Genomic DNA, 25505 nt, shown 5'->3' on the forward strand with positions numbered 1-25505 from the left:
ACTTACAAATCACTTGGTGGTCTTCAAGTGAAAAACACTGTGCTGTTAGTGTGACATATTTCCAATTCTGACAGAGAATTCTAATTTCTCTTGCTCATTTCTCTATTTCCCTGTATGTGCAGCAAACTTAAATTATCACTAGACTGTAATTTGCTTTATCTATGTACTGCTCTGCCATAAGTTGCCCGTGACCAACTTGTAAGGGCAGAAGAAAGCCCTTAGGGTCAGTGTTCTCAGCTGTGCTATCTCAGCCCAGCTTCTCTGCTAAAGTGACAGCAGGTGATCCCCCTGAACTCCAGCAGGCAGGGCAGCTGCATCTAATCAGCATAGATGCACAAAAAAGGGGCAGTCGCAGAAGAAGGCATCACTTGTATTGTTTTAGTTCTGATGTACTGGCTTAAGATTTTCTTTTTGTTTTTCTAAGATGTTTTGGTTTATTAATTAGCGTACCAAACTAGGGAGATTATGGATGGATTTGATGCTTTAATCATTAAAGGTACTATTATTTGTGTTCAGAAATATTCTTTTTTTCTGTGTAGTGGGAATGGTAACATAATGTTTGTCTTTGTAGTCTAGCAATAAATAAAAGGTAGCTCTTGCTTTTAAGAATTGTTTTGTTTAATTATGTTTAGAGAGATGCTTCTACTAGATGGAGTAAAACCAAAACTGCTCGGTTTTTTGGTTGTTTTTTTTTAAACCTTGTTTTGCAGGTTTTAGTACTCTGTTTCAACTGTCTGTGTTTGTGGAGACATGTATTGAGAGCTTAAATTAAGTAATTAAAAGGAATTTTGTTTAGATGTTACTTGGCCTTAATGCTGCCTTTTTTTGATAAATGAATAGGCTTGTGCTATCATTATTACTATTTTTTATTATTGCTACTCTTATTTTCAAATAACTATATACTGTATAAGTGATATAGCTTAAGTTTTACTTTTTCCTTTTCCTCTAGCTGAAATTGAGGAAAAATGGAATGATAGCATACTTGCACACACTTTCTTTTTAATAAGATAAACCAAGATACTGACTCTGCTTTCCTTTACTCCAGGTGTTCCTGCTAAAAAAGAAACAACTTGCAGATGAACAGAACAACAACAAAGTAAGTCTAAGTTGATGAGCTAAAATATTCTTTGTGAAAGAAGGTTATACACATGGTAATTGTTGCAGGAATTATGCAGCTGCCTATTCCACGTTAGGAATTACACAGGTGCTACCTCAACAGGGCTGGCCTTATGTTCCTGCTCAAAGAAGACTGTATAAATCATTTATTTAGCTGATATGCAGAGCATATCCTAAAGAGGGATCCCTACTGCAGACTGTGTACCCCACTTACACCTTCACAGACAGGTTTCCCAGAATGTACCACCCATCACTGGATCCCCAAGTCCAGGCATTTAATTCTGGTTGGTGGTCTCTTGATTTCATATTGGTTTTCTTGGTCACTGGGCTGGCCACCTTCTGAAGTTACCTCATTCCCTTGGAATTGTTTCCTTGGTTCTTTTCTTCATTCTGCTCGCATCTCCTGGTTTCACCTAGTTTTGTATTTGCAACGTTAGCTTTATCAAAAAGTTTACTCTTGGTCAGCTCTCATGCCCTTAAGGCTTTAACTACTTTAGTTTCCAGTGCTAAGCAAGGCTATTAATCCTAACAATTATCAACAGTAGTGGTAACTTATCAGCTTCTGCTGTCTGTGTGATGAGGCTTCTCAACTCTCAAAGCCATAGAAATCTTCCAGCACATGGCGGGGGGGAACCCAACAAACAATCCCAAACCCACCCACCACACACAAAAAAAACCCCAAATCCAGAAGTTTGTCGTTTTTAACTCTGTATGGGTACTTAAAATGTGTTTCTAATGAAAAATAACATATTTCAACAGTTACTGCTAAATTGTGCTGGTACAGTGTTTCCAAATTGTTGTTTAATTATCATCTCTGGTGCTGTGTTATAGGAACCCCCAGTACATTTTAAAACAGCAAATTTATATAAATGGTTAGCTTAATTGACAAATAACTTGTTTCTTTGATGAACCCTTCCCAGAGTTTGTTTTAAATACTGCTGTGTATGGAACCATTTTCTGCCAGGGAGATGAAAGTCAAATCGTTATACCTCTATTGATTTCTCTTTGTCTTTCTGTGGCTTGCTTACATTGTGGCTTAAATGTGAAACTTGCTGAGGAGAATACAAGAAATCAAAGTGTGACTTTAACATTACCTGACAACTGTGGCATCTTTTTATTTTTGTAGACAGACCTTCTTACCTTTTCATTTCAATTGAATGTTCCACTTTGGACTAGTGGATCCAGGTGCCAGATCTCAGTCTAGTGGGCATTAATCTGTGCTAGTAGCATTACAACATTAACTTTTTACTCTTGCGGTATTTTTAACCACCTTTCATTTGTTTGATTAAAAAGCTTTTCTACTCTGATCTTTACTTAAGTTTCCACAAGCCACTTAAAACCAGATCCCTTAATGTCTGTGCTGCCTTTGGCAGAACCTTGTCTGACTGACTTACAGTAAAATCAAGCTTATATAATTGGGAATTTGTGTGTATATTCGTATGGACACATGCAGCTTGGAAGGGGGGAAGCTCTTTAGCATAATTAAGCATGAAGCTTAATAACTTATGTCTGGATTTTTACAGTTCTTGGTGCTGTTAACAGTAATGTAATGTTTATTCTGAGTACTAGTAAGAATTTCATAACTTCAATGCAAGTCTTTTTTTGTTTGCTGTTTTAATGAATCTGGAAATGAGTAGCTGTCTTCCTGCATTTGCAATAGTGCTATCGGGGTGTTAGAGGCTTTGAAGTCATGCAGTGTAGATATGGTAGGGGAAGTCGGTATTTCACAAATGAAAGGCAAGGGGTGTGAATAAGGTGGGGAACTCTTTGAGATAAGTACCTGACAGAATGTGCAGAATAAACCCAGAGCTTGTCTTAAAGTAATAGTAAGATTTTGCTGTGCAGGAATAGACCAAGTGTCTAGATTGAGTAACAAATAATGCAGGCTTACTCATTTTTTTTAATTGCTGTCACATAACTTAACTAGCAAGTTAAGCTCAAATGTGTCTGCTCAAATGTAGGGTTATACAGTCCATGTGTACCTGGATAGCTTTACTAATGAAGTCCCCAAAGCTGAAGAACTGGGGTTTGTATTCTGATTCTCAAAACACTGAATAAAATATGACTGAAGTAATTGAATAACTGATATGTCCAGGTACCAGCAGAGATTCTTTTAGCTTGATATCTCAAGTTTGTGGTACTGAAATGCAAACTGGTCTTCAGTGAAAATTTGTTCTAATAAAAATAACGTCTTGCTCAAGATCTGAGACTTGATTAGGAGAGGAGGTAGTCTAGAGCTAACAGCTGTGAGTGAGAGGAAAAGGAAGCACAGAAATCTGCTGTCCTCTCTTGAAGAGGAGGTGAAGGAAGATTATTTTTTAATTTCCTTCTTTGATAAAAGTCTCTTTGGTTAGGCTATAAAATGGCATACAGAATTATACTCTAGTTAAGCTGTGAAGTGGGACTCTTAAACTAGGTGATAGCATCTGAGTTTTGAACAAATGTCTATAGTTTTGTTATTTGAGGGTCTTGGTCCTGTTGCTTGCTATTAGAGGAAAGTTATAGCAAGAAGTCTTAATCATCTTAATTGAGTAACATCAAGTAAGGAGGCATTACATGAGTTCTAATGTTGTCATACTGTTAAAAATAACTTTGTTCAAATTGGATAGGAATTTACTTTCTGGATGTAGACTTAAACAGAATGAATCTGAAGAAGCTTTAATTGTAATGACACTTTTATTTGAATGTTTTAACATGTCAGATGGCAGAATCTAGCAAAAATAAAGTGTTGGGAGTGAACTTCAAAAATTGTTTGCCTGTCCTGCTATTGCTATCCCAGTAATTGGGCATTCCCCTGGGAACTCTTCCTGTGCAGGATGAGGTTTGGCTTTGTGATGAGCTGTTCTCCTGTAATTACAGCCTTGATGAGTTCTGACCCTTAGATTAAAGGGACAGAGGTTTGGGGAAAGTTCCTGTAAATTTTCAACCTGTGTTAAACTGGTTACGAGTAACAACTAAATCTCTAGCCTGACTTGAGTATTTTTTTTCTTCACACTTTTATCGATGAATGAATATTGCCTGGTAATCTCTAAGTAGCAGTAAAACTGGATCTAATTTTTAAAGGTCTGCAGACAAGGCTTTTTTGTCCTCTTAATTACCTTTTGCAGCTGATGAACTAGAAGTGATGTCAGGTTCTTAAAGCTGACAAGCAAGAAAGGGGAAAAGGCTTAAGATGGGCAGTTGGGGGGAAAAAAACCAAGATATTATTTAGTCTCCTCAGTGGTGAGATCCCTCTGAAGAAGGGGTTCTCTGGCATAAGGCAGGCATTGGAGAGGAATGAAGGAGTGGTTAGCTCTAATTTAACAAAGGAGAATAAAAAGTCTTAAACCTAACCAATGATGTAGACAAATCAACATACTTTTTTTCCAAAGTGGGTTTCAGACAGAAAACCAGTCAAGGGAGAAGATATATTTAAATAAGGTGAGGGGGGGAAACATTTAAGGCATTGCATGAACTTTTGGAAGATGGTTTTTTGAGAAGTATGTTCAGTTACAACTGTAGGTAGTTCTGGTTATGAAGTCCTGACCTTAGTTACTGTTCTTGAGAAAAGTGGTTGGAGGAATCGCTTGTGAACAGAACTTCAAGGTTGGGGAAAAAAGTTTGTGTTTAGTCTTTGAAATAGAGAGAGAGAAAAAGCATTTTGTAAATTTGGGGAATTCTGGCTATACCTAAACACAGTCACTTCTTGAAAGCTTTAAAACAGCTGAAGAATATTGCCACAGCACTGAAGGCGGGAAGGTCACAGCTGTGTCAGCATCTACATCACTGGAACTGTCATGAAACTCAGCTGACACTTGGCAGTTGTGTGGAGGAAGTAATTCTGTCAGTGACCCAACAGACTCACTGTTTTGGAGCTCTTGAGCAAACTGATTTGCCAGGACAACTGTTGGCAAGAGAAAACTTTTATGATAGAGATGAATTGTAGTTACTCTTCAAACTCAAGAGGCTGAGCAGTGATGATGCTAATGAGTCATCAACAAAGTTCCTTGTCTCAAACAAGCCGTGTACTTTATTCATCAGAATAATACAAAGTTTGTGCTGACACAAATGGTTCAACCAAACATTTCCACAGCTCAAACCTTTATGCCCCACAAAGACGCTGCTCAGAGTCCAGATGCTTGTGGTGGTGTTGGTGAGATCTGCAGGGCCAGCGGAGAAGCTTGATACTTGGTGCAACGTATGTATGGCTTTTCTTATGCTCAAATAAGCATTAGATTGTATTTATTTCTAATAACAAAAATCTTTCTGGACTGGTATCACACTTAAAAGATGCAATACAGTACTTTAAATACAGGCCAAAGATGTATCCTTTCACTGTAGTGCATTTGACAACAAATGTATTTGCATAGTTCGTGCACGAAGCAGAATTCAGTTTACTTAGCTCTTGCACATATCTTTCAAGTGTGCCAAATTCCTGATCACTTGCAGGTAAACAGGCTTTTGAAAGAAAACTGATGCTTTCTGGACCACCTCTTTTCCTGGAAAAAAAAAAAACCCCTGTAGTTTCTTGTATCACTCTTACATAAGCGCAAGAACAGTTTTCAGTAAACAAGGAGGGGATATTGTCAAAACTTATTTGCTGTCTTGCCATGTAAGAACATCTTGGCTTTGGAGTTGTATGTCTAAAAACGGGTATCTCTAGATTTTGCTCATATTGGGTCTTAAGAGAGTGAAAAGGGTCCGGTGGACTCGTGGCACGGCTGAGTGAAGCCCGAGCGTGGCTCTGGTGCTGCAGCGCCTCTTCCCGCTCTCATGCCTCGTCGGTCTAAACGCCGCTACTGACCGTTACGTCACGCCTGACGGCACGGTCGGAAAAGGCGGCGAGGCGCTGTCCGGGCTTGCCTCGCCGCTCTGTCCCGCGGGAGGCGTGCCTTCCCGCTCCGCCCCTCGGCGGCAGGTCCCGCCCCCCGCCAACAAAACAAACACGGCTCGGTCTGAGCGGCGGCCCAATGGCCGCGCGCAATCGCGGAGGGTGCCCCGCCCCACTCCCGCTGCCGCCAACGGGGTCTCGGTCTGCCCGCCTATGCGGGGGGCCGGGGCGGGGCGCCGCGGTGTGATGCGGCTGTTGCGCGGCGGCGCCATTGGCCGGAGGCGCGGGGGCCGGGCCGGGGCAGGCGCGGCGGCGCTGGCAGCGGGCCGGGGCGACGGCAACGGCAGCGGCGGGGACGTGCGCGCCGGCCGGGGCGGCCATGAGGACCGAGATCTCTACGGCGGCGGCGTTCGTCACCCGCCTCCTGCGGGCCGCTGGCGGTATCGGCGAGGAACAGCTGCGGTGCTTCCGGGAGTGCCTGCAGGAGGCGCTGCGCGGTGAGCGGGGGAGGTGGGACCCCGCGGGGGTGTGTTTGGGGGGGCCTCCCCGGTCCGACCGGTCGCCTCTGCCCCGTGAGGGTGTCCGGCGGAGCGCAGCCTCCGTGGGGTAGAGGGCGGTGGGGCTCCGGCGCCGTGGTAAAGCTCCTCTTTGTTCCTTCCCGCAGAGCACTACAAGCACCACTGGTTCCCCCTGGTGCCCTCCAAGGGCTCCGGGTACCGGTGCATTAGGATCAACCATAAGATGGACCCCTTGATAGGAAAGGCAGCGGGGATGATTGGACTGAGCCACGAGAGACTCTTCCAGCTCTTACCCAGTGAATTAACTCTTTGGGTCGACCCTTTCGAAGTGTCCTATCGCATAGGTGAAGATGGGTCTATCTGTGTCCTTTATGAAAGTCCCCAGCCTGGTGGGAAGATGACCAAACCACTGGAGAGTAGGACCAGCTGTAAGGAGGAGTGGAGAATTGGCAGATCCAGCCCTTCCAAGAATTACAACATGATGACAGTTTCTAGTTAAAAATTACTATTCCTTGTACAATGATGTATGTATCCCAATCTCATGGGAAATTTAGATGTAGCTGGGATTTTGGGGTTTTAATTTTTTTTTCACCCTATAGTCATTAAAGTTGTACTAGTACTGCCAAGTTCTGTGTGGCCAAGGGCTAATGTATAAAGCAGTTCTTTACACTGCATGTTACTTTCTGGATTGTGTACTGTAAATGCACTGTACAGTCAGTTGATTGTTTTACACATTTATATTTTCAAAGAAGTTTTGGCTATTTGTAACAAAAAGCAATATTGTAGCATTCTTTATGATATACTTTAGTCAAGACTAACACTTGCTAAAACATTCCTCAAATTTGCAGAGCAATAACACAAAGGAGGGGTGGGAAACAGATCTAACAAGCTGCACATAAATCTTTCTAGTGACTTGTCTGCACAGACTTCTCTCAGGGTCATTCAAGTTTGGCTGTGAGGCACAGATGACAAAAATAACTCTTTAATTTTTCCTTTTTCAAAGCATGTATTTGTTTGAGGGCTGGATTCCATCATGCCCCAACATTTTGACAAAAAGGATTGAGGAATTGGTTTGTCTTGTTATTTCTAGTTATTGGAGTAGAACAATAAAGACTTGCTCAGACTGCTTCTGACTTGTTTTGTTTGTGGTGTGGTTTTGTTTTCCCCAGGCTTTTTACGTTGCTCTCAAAGCTTACTCCAGCTATTTCTAATCATTACAGATAGCTTCACAGTTAGAAAGGTGTAGCTCTGAACATTCATCTTTATTTCAGATCACCTCAAAATGCTTAGCTTCAGTAAAGCTTGCTGGCTGTGTGTCTGTGTAGAGCTGTGTGTTTTGTTTTTCAGTGTGTACAGTATCAAACTGGAAGCAAAATTAACTCTTCTAACATTTAATCTATTGTAAAAAAAAAAATAGTTGAGTTTATTGGGAAATTGTGTTTAAAACTTCAACTTAAAACTAGCTAGGAAGCTATAGTGAAACAGTGATCACTGATACTGTGTAACTACCTTGACTTCTGGAGGATAAAAACTTACCATTTCTGGCATTATGTTGAATTCCTTCTCATTTTGTCAGCATCTCTAATACCGGTTGGGTACAAGTTTAGTAAAAGTATCAAATACAGTGGATTTGATGTAACAACAAAACTTTGTGTTGCTGGTTTACGTGAAGACTCTTAGTACTGATATTCCAGTAAAGAATTTGTTTTACAGAGACTGTGATTCCTATTCTAAGAAGCAGTGGTTTGTATCTAGCTGTAAAAGACTGCATAGTATCTAGCACTGCTGGTTTTTTGGTAGCCTGGTGTTCGAGTACAGTTGAATACTTGATGAAAGAGACCTTTGTCTAGTGTTAGTATGTCAGCAAAAAAAAAATATCTTGGGCTATGTCAATAACATGGTAAAACATACAGCAAAGGAAAGGGCAAGTCTGGGCAAACTGGAAAGGGTAGAACTCCGGCTTGCATACAGAGGATTTTTTTTCTTTGTTTGCATTAGAAAAGCTGTGGCTTACTACTTGCTGTTTGCCTTATTATCTTGGAGGCAGGCTTGTCTAGTAGTATTTGTTTAATCTAAATAAAATCCATAGTGCAATTTTCTTAGTAATTAAAACTTTGTAAAAATTGATTGTGTGTTTCTAGACTATCACTCCAATAAATAAGTTCCCGGGTTACTTTAAAAATTGGGTGTTAAAGGTCCTTTGGCAAATTGGCTTTTTGTTATATAAGAATGAAAATCAGTTCTTGCGACATTAGGTTTTTTCTCTGATAGAACTACCTCCACTGACTACTTGTCCCTTAGAGGTCCTAAGGAAATATATTTGACAAATTTGTCAGTAATTGAACAGAATAACTTCAAATCTGCTGAGGGTGAGATGCCCTCTTTCATTAAATTTCATTTGAAAGATAATTGGCCTTGCTGTACGTGGTATTAACAGCCTGTCTGGAAAAGATGTAGTATGAAGTTTTTAGCTTAACAGTAGCTTTTATATAGCAGTAAACACTTAAAGTAGAATTAAAGATGACTTGGGGAATCGGGTATGACTTCCAGCTATTGGGTGTGTAGGGTTCAACAAGTGTTTCAGATGTTCTCTTCTTGCCTGGTGTCTGTAAAAGTAGAGAAGAGCCTGGATTAATGCAGCCATGGTGAATGCTATTGCTTCTTATTTATTAATCCTACCATATTCAATGGGGTATTTTCTATGGTGTATATAATATCACATCTAAAGTATTCTATGCTCTCTGCAAGCTTGATATTTATTATTGAACAGGACATTTTTGCTAATGTAATTCAAGTTCGATTTTCATATACTTAAGCTACAGGCATAGAGTTGTAGTTACTCTACAGACAAGCAGGTGGAGGAGACTGGAGAGCTTGAAGAAAACCCACTGATTGAAATAAAATACTTGAGCTGGAAGTAAATACGCTGTAATATCTGTGACATCTAGGACTACATTCTATTGCTTTAAAAAATGTCAAAGACCTACCAACAGCACAAAGGCTGTTCTGAGGGAATAGAGCTCTTGGTAGTAAGCCAGGGAGGCTATTATTTGAAGGAATTAAATAAAATTAACTTTGTGCTTTCCCTAAAGGTGATAAGTTTTTTTGCATTCTGCCATTACAACAAAAGCCAAAAATCTTAAGATTTAACATATTTTAAATAATGTACTTGTCACACAAGGCTGACTGCATCTGATCAGTCACAATTTAGACCAGAATGGTTTTGATTCTGTAGGAAGAATTATTGCATGCTAGCCTCCTCGAAGCAGTAAAAATATATGGAGGAAGGGTATATTTGTTTGTTTTCATGCCTGTTTGTATGAGAGTGGGTTAACTGTTGGATAAGTAAAGCTGAAGGAAGAAATGTTTATAGAGGGGAAAAAACATACGTTTGCCTGTTTCTCCAAAACGTTGCCTTGCTGTGAAGACAATAAAATAACATTTGTCTTTCAGCTGTAAAATCCAAATGAGACAGAAGGTCCCATTAGTTTATATAGCCTGACCACTTATGTACTGCAATTCCTATATATTGCACCTCTGACTCGTTATTTGCAACTAAGAATACAGAGGTGTATAGTTTTGATCTGAAAACTTCAAGATATAAGAGTATTATCTGTATTTGTTTCAGATTCTATTATCTTTAGTGTTAGGTAAGTACAAATATGAAATTTGGTATATTTTTTTTAAGTTTAATTTCTAACCACTGGTGTCCTTATTTCTTTATCCTCAAGATGAAAGAACCTTTCAGTATGGCCTCTTGTATGCACTTTATACTGCAGTCAAATTAAGTCTGTTTTTTATTTGAAGGATTAAAAAGATTAAGCCTTTTAAGTTTGAGCGTAAATAATTTTATTTTAATTAGGAATTACACATATGCTTTCTGCAAACACTCATTCAATTTTTTTAATATGTGCATGAGAATGTGTTCTCAAGAAATGAGTGCGGTGAACCAACTGATCCGGATCACACCATTCCCACCATTGTTTGCCATTCTACCAGCACTGACAGTACTGTGATTTTCACTTCACTGAGAACAATGAAGAGTTACTTCAGATCTACTACAGACATAATTGCTAAATAAGAAGTCTTTCTCATAACTCAGTTTTAATTCATGTAATGCATTCTTTACAGTGTTATTTTTATTGTGTTTTAGGTGAAGTGCCTTATAAAAATGTAAATAGTGTTACTGCAATTATTCACACAAAGGACAAACCCCAGGTTTGTTTAACAGGATAGCTTTTCTATAAAACCATGTTGACTTGCATTAATGATATTGTCCTCCTTTTAATTATACTTCTTATGAAGTGAATTAATACTTCATTAATTAACCTCCCTTTTACATTTAATCCATGATTAAAAGCATTCTCACTCTCCTGCAATTATTAGTTGTTAATTTTTTTTTTTTTTTACATTGGGACACCTACTCTGGAGAAATTTTCTAAATATTCCCACATGCATTGGAAATAGACATGGAGGTCTCGCAGATATCCTAAGGCAGTTATCTTAGGTGGTTTTTTTTTTTTAGACCTTGTGGTTATGTTTTTCTGTATGAAATTCTGAAAATTATCTTGATTTTTATCTGCCATAAATATTTTGGAAGTGTTTCATTATCCTCATGTAGTACAAAATTACCTGTATTATAAAATACACATAGGTGATATTTATTGAACGTATACAGCTTTTTGCCTCACTTCAGCAATTTTACTGTATTCATCTTTTTAGTACTGGAATTCACTTATTTGCTGATGTATCTTAAAAGGTCATTGCTTTTGCATAGCTGTTTTTCTTAGCTATTTGAACCATGGATTTTCCTTTCACATTTTTAGCTTTCTTCAGATTTTTTTCTTCACAATAATCCATGCACATTGGCTTTTTTCTGTTTCACCTTTATTTTTTTTCTTACTTGTAAGGAGTGTGACTCAGAACTTTGATCTCATCTTAATTCCTGCCTTACCTTGTATCAGTGTAGCATCACAAGAGTCATCAGTTTGGCTTTGTGTGATTCTTCCAAGATGATGGATATTGCCATGGCAGAGTGGGAAGACTTGTATTGTGGGTTGATAGAGGCATTCTAGTTCTTGAGTAGCAAGGCTGATACATTTTTACTGTCGCCACACTCGCTTTTTATAAATAGGTTTTTTTCTTGTGGTGCCAGAATCACTTTTGGTAATTTCTATGCTGTAGGAGTAATAGGTCCATCTATTTTCATTGTTTTCTTGCTGGGGACTGAATTTATTCCAGTAATAACAAGTGATATTTTGCTTTCCGTTATAAGGCTATGTAGAATTTTCATTGAGAAGTAAACTGCTGGGTTTAGCTTGTAATTTGGGTAACTTCTTGGGGGGGCAATATATTTTAATTGAAATGGAATTGCATGAAAGAATCTTTAATTTGCTTGGGAGAGTCACTTTGCACTGTGAGATTCAGCTGCCCCTTGTTTGCAATCAGTATGACTGATAGATCTCTAAAAAGTGTCAGGAAGCAATGAGAATGCAAATTAAATTGTGATTTGTGACAAACTTGGCTTTATTGTTACTTTAAACTATTGGCCCGCAGATTATTGATGGTAATATTTGTATAGCCTCATTAGCAGAAGAAGCTATATAGTTATCAGTTATTCTCCCAGTGGTTCTTAAAAATCCAAAGGAAAAAAACCAACCTGTAAAATATGATAAACATCCATTCAGTTAAATTAAACAGCAAATCAGTCTGACAGAGTTGCAAATATCTCTCCTGATAAAATAATTCTGTTGTGCTTTAGTAGGAAGAAGAAAAATTATATCACAAAATGGTTCTGTAATGTTTCAAGGAAACCTCTCATGCTAAATAAATACTCAGCTTAGGAAAAGAAGTTTGTAATCTTGGAGATATGCCGAGTATGAAAGTTCATCTTTGAAACAGAGCACATTTAAAAAAGAAAAATGCATGTATAAATACAATCTTTGTAGATGCTGTGATGCAGTAACTTTGCATATAAACTGTCTAGAACATGAACTCTTATAAATGTTATTTGTAGTTCAGTAGTAACACGTACAATCAACCTCATAAAGCAATTTTTACTATAGTTTTCGTGAGTGCACTATGATGTTTGGGATGATGTAGTGTAGAGCCTGGTTATGCAAACTGTTGTAAAATTGATCACCTTCTACAGCTGACATTAGTGACTTTGGCCTCAGATGACTGATATTACTTCCGTGTACCATTCCCAGGATTGTCTGCTATGTGAACGAAGAATGAACAAACATGCAAGAAAACTGAGGAAAAAGGTAGGTTGTACCAGAAAATATTGCTTAAACTGTCTGAACACTGAGCCCCGGTTGTTCCATGCTGCACAGAAGCAAGGTCACTGTATCCTCAAACAACTAAACTTACTTCATTTTACACTGAGTGCTGACATGGAACTCTCTTTCTTCCACTGGAGCTCAGAGGAGGAGAGGAACTTTCCTGTTATTTATAAATATCTACAAATATTCACAAGTACTTAGAAACTGTGGTGTTTGCAAGACCTAAGTTTTATTTTGAATGTTGCATGTAGGTGAGTAAAATACTAATGAGTATTCCTAGCGTACAACATCTTTATATGCAATTCTATTTTAATAACCGTACATATGTATGATATGAATATGTAACTGACACTTTGCGCTAGTCCCCTACATATTATTTATACAGCATCATTAGCATCAGAAGTGTTATGTGAATGTTTCTGCTGCAAATGTGCAACCTGAGGGTTAGATTTGCATAAAGGCACATGTAGGAGTGATGGAAAAGAATATAAACTCTACTGGTTTATGCTTTTATATATTCTTGGAATGGATTAGAATAAAAGCTGACCCCTTAGACTTGCCTTCTCTTACTCTGTGTGTTTGGATTATCATGTGTTGTTAGGGAGACAGGGTATTTCTTAGGTTGCAGAAGTATAAACGAAAACAGAATTACTCTAACACATATGATGATAGAACATTTCATTTAGTGCTCAAAATAACATATTACTCATCCAGATCCTTTCTTATGGGAAGTACGGTGTTTTTGTCTGGATATACCAGGGGTTATCAAATGCACATCTCACCTGACCACATGTTAAAGGTTGATACAAGGGTAATGTCAAAGCATTTTTCCTCTAGAGGAAAAAGATGTACAAATGTTTTGGGAGAGGGTTGTTTGTTCTTTTTGCCCTACAATGTGATGGGCTGATGCTGAAACCGAATGTGTTGAATATATTGATGTGGGTTGAGCTATTTTTTCAAGTGGTTGAAGTATGCATGCTAAGACCTCAGTCGAGTAATTAAAGATGTACTTGAATTTAGTAGTAGTGTTGAACATTTAATGTGGAATTAGGTATTTTGATGGATGAAGGTCTTGCTGAGCAAAATTAATTCAGAATCATGAACGTTTACGGAACACTTGATTTTTATCAGTATTTTCACTAAATGATGTTTAGCTAATATCTCTGACAGTCTGCAGATTTTTTTTCAATGACTTAATGCTATACATTTTAATAAGCGGAAGTTGTTGCTTCTATAGAGGTCAGTAGAAATTACTCCCATGTTTAACATTAAAAGCCCTTTGGCTCAGGCCTAGATGAACATTTCAAGCACTTGCACTGTTTAACTGAGTCCTGTGTATTACCTTCATGGAGCTCCTTTTAGTTTCTGAAGTATCAAATGAAAATTTAATTGAAGCTGAAACCTTAGCTGTTCTGTCTGTGAGTCACTTCACCAGAAAAGAAAATAATTTGTGTTAAGTGTCACAACTGTATGTGTGCGCCATATGTCTTGATGGTATATTCAGGGAAAGCTGTGTGTAGTTCTAAAATAAACAGATATTTATCTTTTTTTTCTTCCACAAGCCTTAAACACTGCTTATTTTCCTAAATGTGGTCTAAACTGCTGATCACTGAACACATCATAGAATGAAAACTGAAATAAGCAGTCTGGGAGCAAAAGTTTGCTGACATTAAAGGGCTTCTTTTTAGCTGTGATCCAGAGTAGGCTGTGTATCCATCTCAGTTTACTTGACTAGAAATTGGAAGACAAGCATATACAAGACAACTTCTTGTTGCCCTCTCCCCTTCTCACCTTTCTGTGGTTTCTCTGTCCTTCAAATAACCTTTTCTCATTAAATTTGCTAAACCTTTGCATCGACATAAAATGAAACGAGATTAATGCTTGTTTATTGGCAGACACCATGTCTTGACAACAAATGTAAGAATTGGAATAGGAACCAACACTGGATTAAAAAGGGAAGATTAATCCAGAACTTTTATGAGGCATTTTTTTCCAGCCTTATTACAGCTCTCACAGATCGGTGAGTGTAACACTATACCACAATGTACCTTTTGTATTCTCTTCTTAGCAGCAATAGTATTTTAAATGCCATGGAAGTTACTTTTGCAAAGAGAATTATCTGTTTCGTTATTACTTCACAAGGATCCATAGTTGAGACTATTGAGATCTGGTATCAGCTTTGTTAACTAAGTGTAGGGGGCAAACAATTACGCCTTTGAAAAAAGTTACCTGTAACATATTCAGACAGGATCCTAAAACACCATATACATTTTTTTCTATACCTTTGCTAATATGTCTTAGAATATTTGCATTTTTTACAGCAGTTGTTTCCTTTGGAGATTACTTCAATATTTCTGAAGACTGGATTTTTTGGGATAGCAGTGCTGAGTTCTTGTTCTTCTAGTCACATATCTCCTGGTGTGGTTCATTGCCTATAAGCTAACTATTTAACATGCTGTTGTGATGAACTGCATGTTGTTTCCACTGCTTCAGACACCTAACTAAACAAACTCCATTTTCGGCAACAGCATCTAAGCTTTATGCCTGTATCTACAGCTAGTTTTATTGTTACTTAAAACTGCCAGTGAATTAGTAGCCCTAAAATAGATCCTTTGGTCTTTTTCCAGTAAGTCTTTTTCATTTGTAATACAGTTGTCTCCTGTTCCATGCTTAGTCTCCAATTTTTAACCTTTTTTTCACAAGTATATGCTGAAGTCTTCAATTGGCATTTGATTGTCTTTTTGTTCGAAATTCATCGAGTTTCCCTTATTTCTCCCTCTATCACTCCCCCCCCCCCCCAATTTTTAAGTGCTGTTTTCATATCTGAATTTCTGTCATTGTAATCAAACTGTTTTCTGGGTTTTCCAGTATTATTCTTTCCTATGTGTCACATCAGTGATGGCTCTCATCTTGTCCCACAAACATTTTTCAGTAATTGTGAAATCTTCCCAGTTTCAGAGGAATGGGAGGCCTATCACCTAGAGAGGATAATGTTCGTTATATAGAACATGTAAAGGGTTACCATTTACAGGCTATCATCCTGTGTTCTGACAAACATTTCACTGTGCTGCAGAAAAATGGAGGAACTGAAAAACTTGTATGCAAAATCTAAATGTAGTTGCCCCTTTTTTTATAAGACAACAAAGCTGAGCTTGCTTTTTAATGATTAACAGTCTTGGGGGAATTTATTTTTTTTTCTACCTTCATGCTTTATTTATGGAGCTATTTTTTGCATCTTTGTTTATACTTTTTGGAAGAGGGACGATTTTAAATATTTTTATGTAATCCACCTAGTGCCTTTGTGGATATCTCCATATAAAAACAAATAAGCAGTATGTCAATGTTCTTTCATCTATTATATAAACTCCCCATTCATATAGAAGGGTTCCTGTGTATTTGTTGTAATTTAAGTGACTTATCAGTAACACTTCTTTTACTTTAGACAGCATGTTTGGAATGATTGCTTTAGGAAATTAGTAGCAGAAGAATGGTGTTACTTTTGGTAAAGGTAAATATTTGTAAAGGCAAATATTTGTTAGAACAAAAGATTTTAGTTATTTATTTCTGCTAGAGTTAAAATATCTCTGAAATCAAATGGATATTTTAAGTCGGCAGTAATACAAAAGAATGGGCCTGAAAATTCGATAGCGAGGAAGCACGATTAATTTTTAGACCATGATGCATGGTCTAAAGAATAGTATGATGCTTGTGAAAGTTTGCTGTCATTTCACTTTACTCCTAGTATAGTACGTACATGGACATGACTATCTTTTGAAGATCTTGTGAATATCCTCAACATCTTGTAAAGCTTACCTATGTACACAGATAACAAAGCCACACTATACTGTCCTCCTAGAGTGTGATACAGCAAGAATACTCCAGCAGAAAGGAAAATATATCTCATTAAGTACAGCATCTTCGGTTATGAAATAAAGCATCACTTCTAAAATCTATTGTTAGTAAGAGAAAATTCCTGATAGATCAATCTATATATGTGGGGTTTTTTTAGTTAGCTCTTTGCTCTGTCCTTCTGTTCCAACGATCTTGTTTCTGTAAACTGATAATGCCTAAGCAGAATTACTTGGCATTGAACTGAAACATGGCGTCGATCTTGCAAAGTATCCCCTGCAACAAGAGCCAAATGTGGCAAAATGATGCTTGTAGGCAGATGGGGGAATAAAAGTGACCAGGAAATTCAAACACTTATCAAAACTCAGAATGGCCCTTGGGAAATGTTCATGAACTGGAAGGAATACATTTGGAGGAAGGTTAAAAGCTTAGAGGGCAAGATCCATATGTTTGTCCTTTTACTTAGATCATAGAGTGATCCTTATGCAAGGATTTTTTTACACCTCTCAAGGATTCTGAGTTGTTCAGGGTTAATATATATGTAGCTTGTATGGCTTTACACAATACAGATAAGTACTGGTTAGGTTGTGTTCCTTTTTTGAATAATTGCTATGAGCAACTTCTGGTGAGTCAGAGTTTGGTAGGTAATATAGGTTATTCCTGAAATGGCATTTTCCTCTTTGGATCAATGTGGATCTAGTCTCCTGAACAGTTTTCTGTAAAGCCTCTTTTACACAATTGTGTTTAACAGTGTTGTGCCCTTGATAAAAGAATTAGTCGTGGTATGATTTTCACATCATAATAAATTGTGTTCTAGGACTAATCTCTGAAATGCAATTTGTATGCAGAAATAACAGTTCAGGCTTATGGCCTTTGATATTCTGCAAATTTCTTGTTTTATTTGCTTCTGTTTTCCTTTCTTCTACTTTTTAAGTGCATTGTTGTAACTACCATCTGTATGCTCATTCCTATCTTAAGTTTTTTCTTTTGTTTGTTTCTATCTACTTTTAACCTCTTCCCTGTGCATCTAAGGTCTGTCATCTAAGCATAGACATTGAAATAGTGGCCTGACTTTCAGAAATGTTAAGTGAATGCAGAACCTTTTGATTTGAATGGGAACTGGAACTGAGCAGCCCTTTGAAAATGAAGGAAGTATGGAATTGTGAAGCCAAGGTAATTTAAGTAACCTGAGTGACCCATGTTCTTTAAATACTTTCTGTAATCAAGGTAATGGAATAATGACAGAGTTGTCATAGCTTTAACTTCAGCAAAACAAAACAATTTGTTTGGAAATTACATTAACTGTAGAGCAGTTTCCTGAGGGAACAGGAGGCTAACATACCACACAGGGGTATAGAAAATACTTACTCATAGGATCCCTTGGCAAGTGAGGAAACCTGTGTGTAAGACACATAACAGCAATAAAAGTAATGACCAATTGTTTGGAAAGGTAGAAGAGGGACAGTCTGTGGGAAGGAAGAGACATGATGGGTTCGGTTGTAGGTACGCTTATGCCTGGCCTGTACCATGACCTTGAACTGCCTCATCACTACAGATGACCTGGCAATCACCAGCCTGGGGCCACTGCTGGTCACTGTCAACAGACCTGCTCTGCTCTCCTTCCTCAGGTACTGTAGGACTGCACCCCTTAATGCTCTGCCTCACTGGGGTGCCTTGCTGTCACCCCAGCTCCTGGCTGGCCTTCCCTTGCAGAGCAGCCACTCTCACTTGGTCCCGGACTGCTACAGGACAGCTGGGGCAGGGGCAAGGACCTGAGCCAGCAGTGGTGGTCCAAACTGGCTTCTCACAGTTGTATGTCATAAGGCTGATCCACCAGATCCAAGGCCACGCAGCTGTGGTGCTGTATAAGAGCTGCACCTAAGCTTCTGGGGGGCTGGGGAGAGCTCGTGGAGGAGGATTGCAGAGAACGATGGATGGAGGCTGGTCAGAGCTATTACAGCCTGTTGATGCACTCGGGGCCCTGAGTGCAGTTTATCTGTAAGAGCAGGTAAGGAAGAGGGGATGCTTTAAGAATATATGTAACTATCTTGGGGGTTTTATTGTTTTTTAAATGCGTGTTGTAAAAATACCAGTCAGAAGTTAGCTCATGTCATCGTTAATATTACATGTGTACATTAGCAGAAGTTTAGATTTAGTCTCTCACTGAGGCTAAAAAGACAGGAAAAGATACATCCTTAACTTCAGGATGACCTGTTATTCCATACTGTTGTCCACTAAATTCTCCATGATCGTTTCAATGCTAATGCTTCTTAATAAAAAGTGTAATCTTTAATGAGATAAACCAGCATATTTTTCAATAATCTTCTTTCAGAAGTTTTTTTTTTAAATTAACTTTTTAAACAAAAAAAGGACAGCAAAAATCTCCATCAAACACTTCTGTTTGAAACAGTACCATGGAATAGCTGATCAGGAACAATATGAAGTTTCAGTAAAATTACAAGAATCTTTAAATAATGGGAAGTCTTTGAGCATTCTCCTTAGACATGTCTGTCTATATTAATGAACAGCAGATAGAAAGTAGATACAGAGCCAATCCTTTTAATCAATTATCTAGGGTCTTCAGTCATCCGAGGAATGCATGCTTTGCTGAGGCTTTGCTGCTGCTATACTATATAGTGCAACAGCAAAAAAACCTAACCCCCTATCCTGTGAAGTGGAGAGGGGGGAGAGAAAAAGCAGCAAGTATTACACTATGCATAGACACCTGATAGTATCTTCTCAAACCAGCAGATGAGGCTGTTTCCCATTACATCTAGTTTGCAACACTGTAAACCCCTGGAAACTTGTAACTGCATGGCAGCCAAAGTATTAATAGTGATCAACTGGGTTCTTACAGAAAAGCAATTCAGAGTTTTTATTTTTATCATCAGTGCTGCTTTTCATACCCATCCAGAAGTAGATTAAGCAATTATGTGAACAACATGTAACTTCCTTTTTGTGGTACAAAGTGAGAGAATGGAAAAACAGCCCATTTTGTTTATACAAAAATATGCCTACCTTGTAATCAGTGGTTTTAAGATTTACCAATCTTTCTGTCTCTTTTGCTGTCTGATATTAATAGATTTGCTTTGTAAAACATACCACTCCCAGAGCCTCATGAATTGAATCACATTTAAAAAAAACAACCAACCAACAACCAAACAAGCATTTGTGTCCATTACTTTTCTTGCTTTTGTCAGATTATCTCCTCTTTCCAGATACTTATTTCTAGATGGGAGACAAATACTATCATTTAAATTATTTTTGCTCTGTCTGCTGTCTTGGTTTTGTGTTGGGTAGCAGGATTGCTCTAATGGATTTTACAATTACATTTCCGGTAACTACAAGTATATCTTTTGTCATTGATCTTTAACTGTAATTGAATGTCTATCTCCAGATAACGACTTTTGTAGATGTCTCTTTCTGTACTCTTAGTATCACAGATTCATAAATAAGTTCAAAACCAGCCATCCAGTAGAACATCAAGGTGTAATTTTGAATCTATACATTCATGCCATGTGGATTTGTACCTTCCAAGGTGCCAAGCCTTGTGTGAGAAGGGGTGTCACTGCTCTTTGGGCCTGATTCTGTTCCTAGAAGGGTAGAATTTGATTTAGAATTTATGCTTGCTCAGTCATCTTAAATTTAATTTCTCAAAAAGCTTGACTTGAGAGATCTAGAACATCTCTATATATTTTGGTATACTTATTTTCTTGTCACTGTTAGGAATAGTTCTTTTCCAAGCAATTTGGATATTTTTTTTCCTGGAAATCTATTGGAAAGGTGCGAGATGTATACTTGTTACTCATGTTCATGCTTTTGCTCCATGTGAGATACTTTCATAAATATTTTACACTTGGTTTTGGAAAACCAGGAAGAGGTCATAATCACTTGTTAAATATCCACTTCATTCCACCTTAATCTAGAGAACTGTATATTGTCACCTTTGAAATAGCTATTTTAAATCAATAAAGCATAGTTTATTGGCATGCTTTATCACCGATACTCTGATAACGCAGTTCAACTCTCTTTTAACATGGTTACATCTAGGGATGGCGGAAATCTAATATGTGTTTTCTCTGGGGGAGAGAAAAAAACCCATAAAACAACAACCCAGAAAAGAAACCCTCAACCCAAAATAGCCTGTGACAGCTCTGGTGCTGCTCAATGAATGATACAGTTTTCTCTCCCAAAACATTTCTTCAGTGATGTGCTCTCTCTTGATTTTCAGAGCATGCCCAGAAATATCTGTTCAGTCTCTGCTTTTTCTTCTTTCCTTGAAGGGGCCCCCACACATTCGTCCTGCTAGGAGGTTCTGCAGTACTGCTGAAAGTACAGTTTCATAATCAGCTTAATCTGGTCTGAAAATGAGCTAGCAACGAAATGGCTAATCCTGCACTCCCTACTGGTTTTGGTTGTGTTCCCATTCCTTCTTTAATGATGGCTGGAGGAGTTGCGTGGCAATGCAATGTGTCATACTGGTTTGCTAAAGAATTTAATAAGAAAAAGGGAGGGGGGAAAAAAGAAGCCAAAAAATTCCACTGGAGAAAACCTGACCATTTGTTTGATGAATAATCTCCTCTAACATGCCACATGGGTGCATGAGTTTAAATGTGCTAAGGGCAATGCGAAGAGAGGACACGTGAATATATGGCCAGATTTGAAGAGAGTAAAATTACCTTTTTGAGATAGGATAGTATTTATATTAGCTTCTCTGCTTGTGAAACTGCATTATACCTGTGTTTATGTATTGGAGATGACAGATAATTTTCTCAAATTTTAAAACTCAAATTTCTCTTGAAAATATAGGTTCTGTTTATTGCTTTCAATGTGAGGGTTCCAGTAAACTGGGTTCTTAACGGGGAGTTGGAGGGAGTATTCATTTTGTATGCTGCCGTTTGAATTCAGAGATTACTTCAAAATTATTAGCACTGCAGCCAATAAAGTGTGGTGTGTATGAATTTAAGGAATTGTGACTTTTAAAGTATTTGATAGCTGTGTCAGAAATATAAATCTGAATTTATCACTAAGCGTATGAAAGAAACTGCTGCTCAGTCCTTCTGTACTGTCCCTGGACATTGTTATGCAGTTTGGTGATTCTGGGTATAAACTGAGATGTAATATGTGACCAGTTTACATCAATTTGTAATTTATCTTCTGGAGATGTTGTACTCGGTGAACTAAAATCTTTAACCAAGAAGATTTCAAGGTTTTTTCAGAAGTGAATTGCCAAATGCTGACAGTTTTACTGAAAGACCCAGATTAATACACGTTCTCTTCCCTATTTAGAGGTGGTCACACAGGGCTGGTGTAAAAAGAAGTTTAAGATGTGCTCTACTCTAACCATTAACAGGTCCAAGGACTAAACACAAGGTTAGGATATGTTTGTGGTATCAGACAATAAAATGTTTTCCCAGGGGAAGTTATATGTTGCAAGAAGGTATTTGATCATGAGCGAATAGTATAACATTAACAGCAAAGTATCTGCAATAAGAAGTGTAAGCCTGTCCTAAAAGCAGTAAAAATACTGCATCTACGTGACTTCTGACCAGGCTACTGAGTCTGCTATGGTACTTTGCTTTCACCTCTATGTAAAGAGCATTTTGTTTTCCAGTTGCTGGTATGTCACTTAATGCAAGGCAAGATCTAAAAGCTCTTTATCCCTTCATTTTTTCTTCCTTGCCTACAGGATTAAAGACTTTTTAGGAGGTGCTTAGATGGGGTTGGTTTTGTTCCATTCTGCTTTAATACCCCGTCAAAGCTACTAGAATTTTACCATAATGTTCTGCTTTAAAGACCTCCAACAATTTCTAGTTAGATCTTTTTTCCCCATGTATTTTCTCTTACTGGTCCCAAAAATTCACTACAATGCTGTTTTTTGTTTTTTTTGGGCTCCCCCCTGGTAATTAGTTGTATTTTTTTTTTCCCCTCAAGAAATGTTCAGGACTCCTGTGCATGGAAAACAGTATTTAGTGATCCTGTCTATGTCGTAAAAAAAATTAAATAAATAAAATTGTCTGTCTTGGCAATTCTTTGGTGTTATATATACTGTACAGAGAAGCTGTTATTTATGCTCTGTGTCTGTAACTTTGTTTCCTCCCTCATCAGACTGTATGTAGCAATTAAATCTCTTAGTAGTTATAATGTCTGTTTATTCATATCTGTGGTTATTGATGGTTGGGTAAGTTCATGCAAGCTCTTGTCTATTAACAACATATATGTGGCTTTATCTTTGTTGACCTTGAGTCACCTTTCTTGATACTTAGTCCTATTCCTGAAGCCATAGACTTGTGTAGTTTCTAAAATATTTTATTGTGGTTTGAAGTACCACATGTGCTTTCAAAAAAAAAAAAGCCATCAAATGACATGCTCCAGTCCTATTGTAATACTTTTTTTTTTAGTTTGTCGGGTCAGTGTTTCTCAGTCAGAGATTGTAAAATGACAGTTGGAGCACAAGATTTCCTGCATTTCTAGAATGTGTATGAAATTACACAGATAAACCAGGGATTCGAGAAAAAACTAAGGCATGGAGCAGTAGCATCATCCTGATAATAGAAAAAAGGCAAAGATTTAAAATTTTAATGAGGTGTGAGTTACATAAGCATACTCTATTTTTGATGATCTGAATATAACAAGACTGTCAAATAATCTTATTTAAACATAATAATTGCATCTTTTGAAAACTGAAAATGGTGCAGCATTTAAAAAAGTAATAGTATTTTGTAGCACAATTTCATTGTAGTATTATCATCTCCATTCAATATGGACTTACTACCTTGAATTTGTGATTTTTAAATGTAATTTTTCCAGGCAGAAGTTTTTAGGTCCCAGGATAGGATCTTATTTTGTCATGCTTATTCTTTTTATAAAGAACAAAATACCCTCTCTTTTTATAGAAGGCTTTCATTTTAGGAACCTGGAGAACTAAGATGTAGCTATTGTCACAAAAATCCTTCTCATAAGCTTACAAGACCTTTGTATTATGGGCACCTAGTTTTATAATGACTTTCAAGTAATGCTATTTTTTCCCTCAGATCTGGATTTAATGAACTTTTTATAGCCATCAGAATATTAACAAGAAATCCTTGCCTGATATTTTTTTTTCTTCCTCTAAAGTGAATAAGTGAACTGGTTTTACCATTTCATTCTCATCCCCTGGTAAACACAGAAGCTGTAAAAGATGACATATGTGAGAGTCCAGTGGGAAGAAATTTTATATTAGTTAATGTATTGTTGTCTGTTTTCTTCATGTAATGAGACAGGATGGCTATTTTTTCATTTTTAGTTGCAAATCTGTTTGACAACAGTCTTATGTGTCAGTATTTTACTAGTTTATTCTTAATGTCATATGATCTGTGATCTTGTGCTACTTCATCTGTTATTTGAGAACATCTGCACAGTTAAGTATAGTGTACACACTGATTTAAAATCTATAGATTATTTACTTTAATTTTTTTAATGTATCCCCAACACTGGAAGGTCCCAAGAAACAGGAGTTGTAACATAAAGCATAGCCACCCAATGCAGTTATAGGACCCAGAGAAACAGAAATGTATTTCAGGCTTGTGGTGCTCTCCTGACTCCTTCAGGTTACATCAAAACAGAAATGGTGAGGGGATTAAGAGGGAGCTGTAGAACTGAGGGTATCATTACCTTATGTGTTCCTGATGCAGTTTTAAACTAGCTTATTTACATCCTAAAATACCGTAGAACACCTGGTCATCTACTGAGAATCTTCAGATGGATTTTAAAGGTCGACGAGGTCTGTGCTAGCAGGCCTCGAGGTACCTAATTAAAACCAGTCCAGGTATGTCTGTAGTTATACCACAAGACACACAACCATGTTGGAGGAATTCCAGTTAAGCAATGCTTCAGTGTCATGAAAGGCACAAAAGCATAAGATATTTTGGTTCAAGCACTTTGTAGATAATACCTGAAATGAGTTAACATTTAAAAACTGATAATACACAGAGAAATAATACTTTAATGGGCTTTTGCCCCTCCAGTTTCCAAGTGGTAGTTCTGCACCGTGGCATGCCGCAGGAAAAGGTGAAGAGGGGAAGTGATGTGCTAGAGAGGGACTATGTGAAAACTCAGCTGTTCGCCGTGTGCTTACCCCTGCACTTGGAACCTCTACTTTATTTTTCTTCTGTAGATGTACATTTTTCAGAAATATGAAAGAATAGAAAACGAATCAACTTGCTATACTAGAGTTCCTTTTAAAATGGAGACAAATCAGTTCTGCCATGGCAAGACATTATATTCATATTATTTGCTTTTGTATTTCTCCATGTAAGCCTGGTTAAGTGTCCACATACTGTTTCTCTGAAGTGCAGTTAAGTTTTAATGCAAGTATCATAAATAGCACAGTCTTACCCGCAGTCCTGAGTGAAACTGATATAACACTTCTGGTAAACGAGGAAATTATGGTAAATTGTTGTATGTTTTCTATATCCATTTGTTGTTACACAACATAAAGAAACCTTGCAAACACAGCAGGTGATAGAAACATGCTTTTAAACATTCCTCTGTCGTTATTTTCATCTTTATTAAATGGCCAAAGGAGCAGGGATTCATGTTTCTTTCTTCATGAAGGCACACACAGGATAATGTTAAATAAGAAGGAAAAGTTAAGTGCTTATCAATCAGTATTTTGTCAAAAAGAAAGTATAAATTGTTTAACACTCTTTTTTTCAAAGTTCTAGTCAAATTAGATTATAAATTATTTGAGTTACAATACCACATACATTTAAAAAAAGGATCAATGACTCATTGCAGACTTATGCAGGTTTTATTTTCAGCCTTCTAGGTGCATCTTCTCTCTCCTTTAAAAATAAAAAGGCATCATTTTCTTTGCTTTGACTTTTTAAACAGACTAATACAGAGTCAAATTTGGCTACTATCCAAATCGTACAAATGTTCATTATA

The 25505-nt window shown here is 37.6% G+C and overlaps 2 protein-coding genes across 2 annotated transcripts in view; both read left to right on the plus strand.

Moving 5' to 3' along the window:
- Positions 1-1075: 1075 nt before the first annotated feature.
- Positions 1076-25505, plus strand: part of IPPK (inositol-pentakisphosphate 2-kinase) — a 58998-nt gene continuing 34568 nt past the window's right edge. Inside the window, exon 1 of the mRNA XM_054837719.1 lies at positions 1076-1096. The gene's annotated coding sequence lies outside the window, so the exon portion shown is untranslated. The remainder of the gene's footprint in view (positions 1097-25505) is intronic.
- On the plus strand, positions 6174-7577 carry LOC129211159 (protein BTG1-like). The gene is made up of 2 exons (XM_054837730.1): positions 6174-6423; positions 6591-7577. The coding sequence occupies exons 1-2, from the start codon at positions 6306-6308 to the stop codon at positions 6941-6943; spliced, it is 471 nt and encodes a 156-aa protein (XP_054693705.1). The 5' UTR covers positions 6174-6305; the 3' UTR covers positions 6944-7577.

This window comes from Grus americana, chromosome 11 (genome assembly GCF_028858705.1).
Source record: "Grus americana isolate bGruAme1 chromosome 11, bGruAme1.mat, whole genome shotgun sequence".
In the NCBI taxonomy this organism is placed as follows: Eukaryota; Metazoa; Chordata; class Aves; order Gruiformes; family Gruidae; genus Grus; species Grus americana.

Bases quoted from the DNA above. Each gene is read 5' to 3' on its own strand.
- LOC129211159 (XM_054837730.1), top strand. From the start codon at position 6,306: ATGAGGACCGAGATCTCTACGGCGGCGGCGTTCGTCACCCGCCTCCTG. The intron at 6,424-6,590 runs GTGAGCGGGGGA...TCCTTCCCGCAG, and splicing joins CCTGCAGGAGGCGCTGCGCG to AGCACTACAAGCACCACTGG.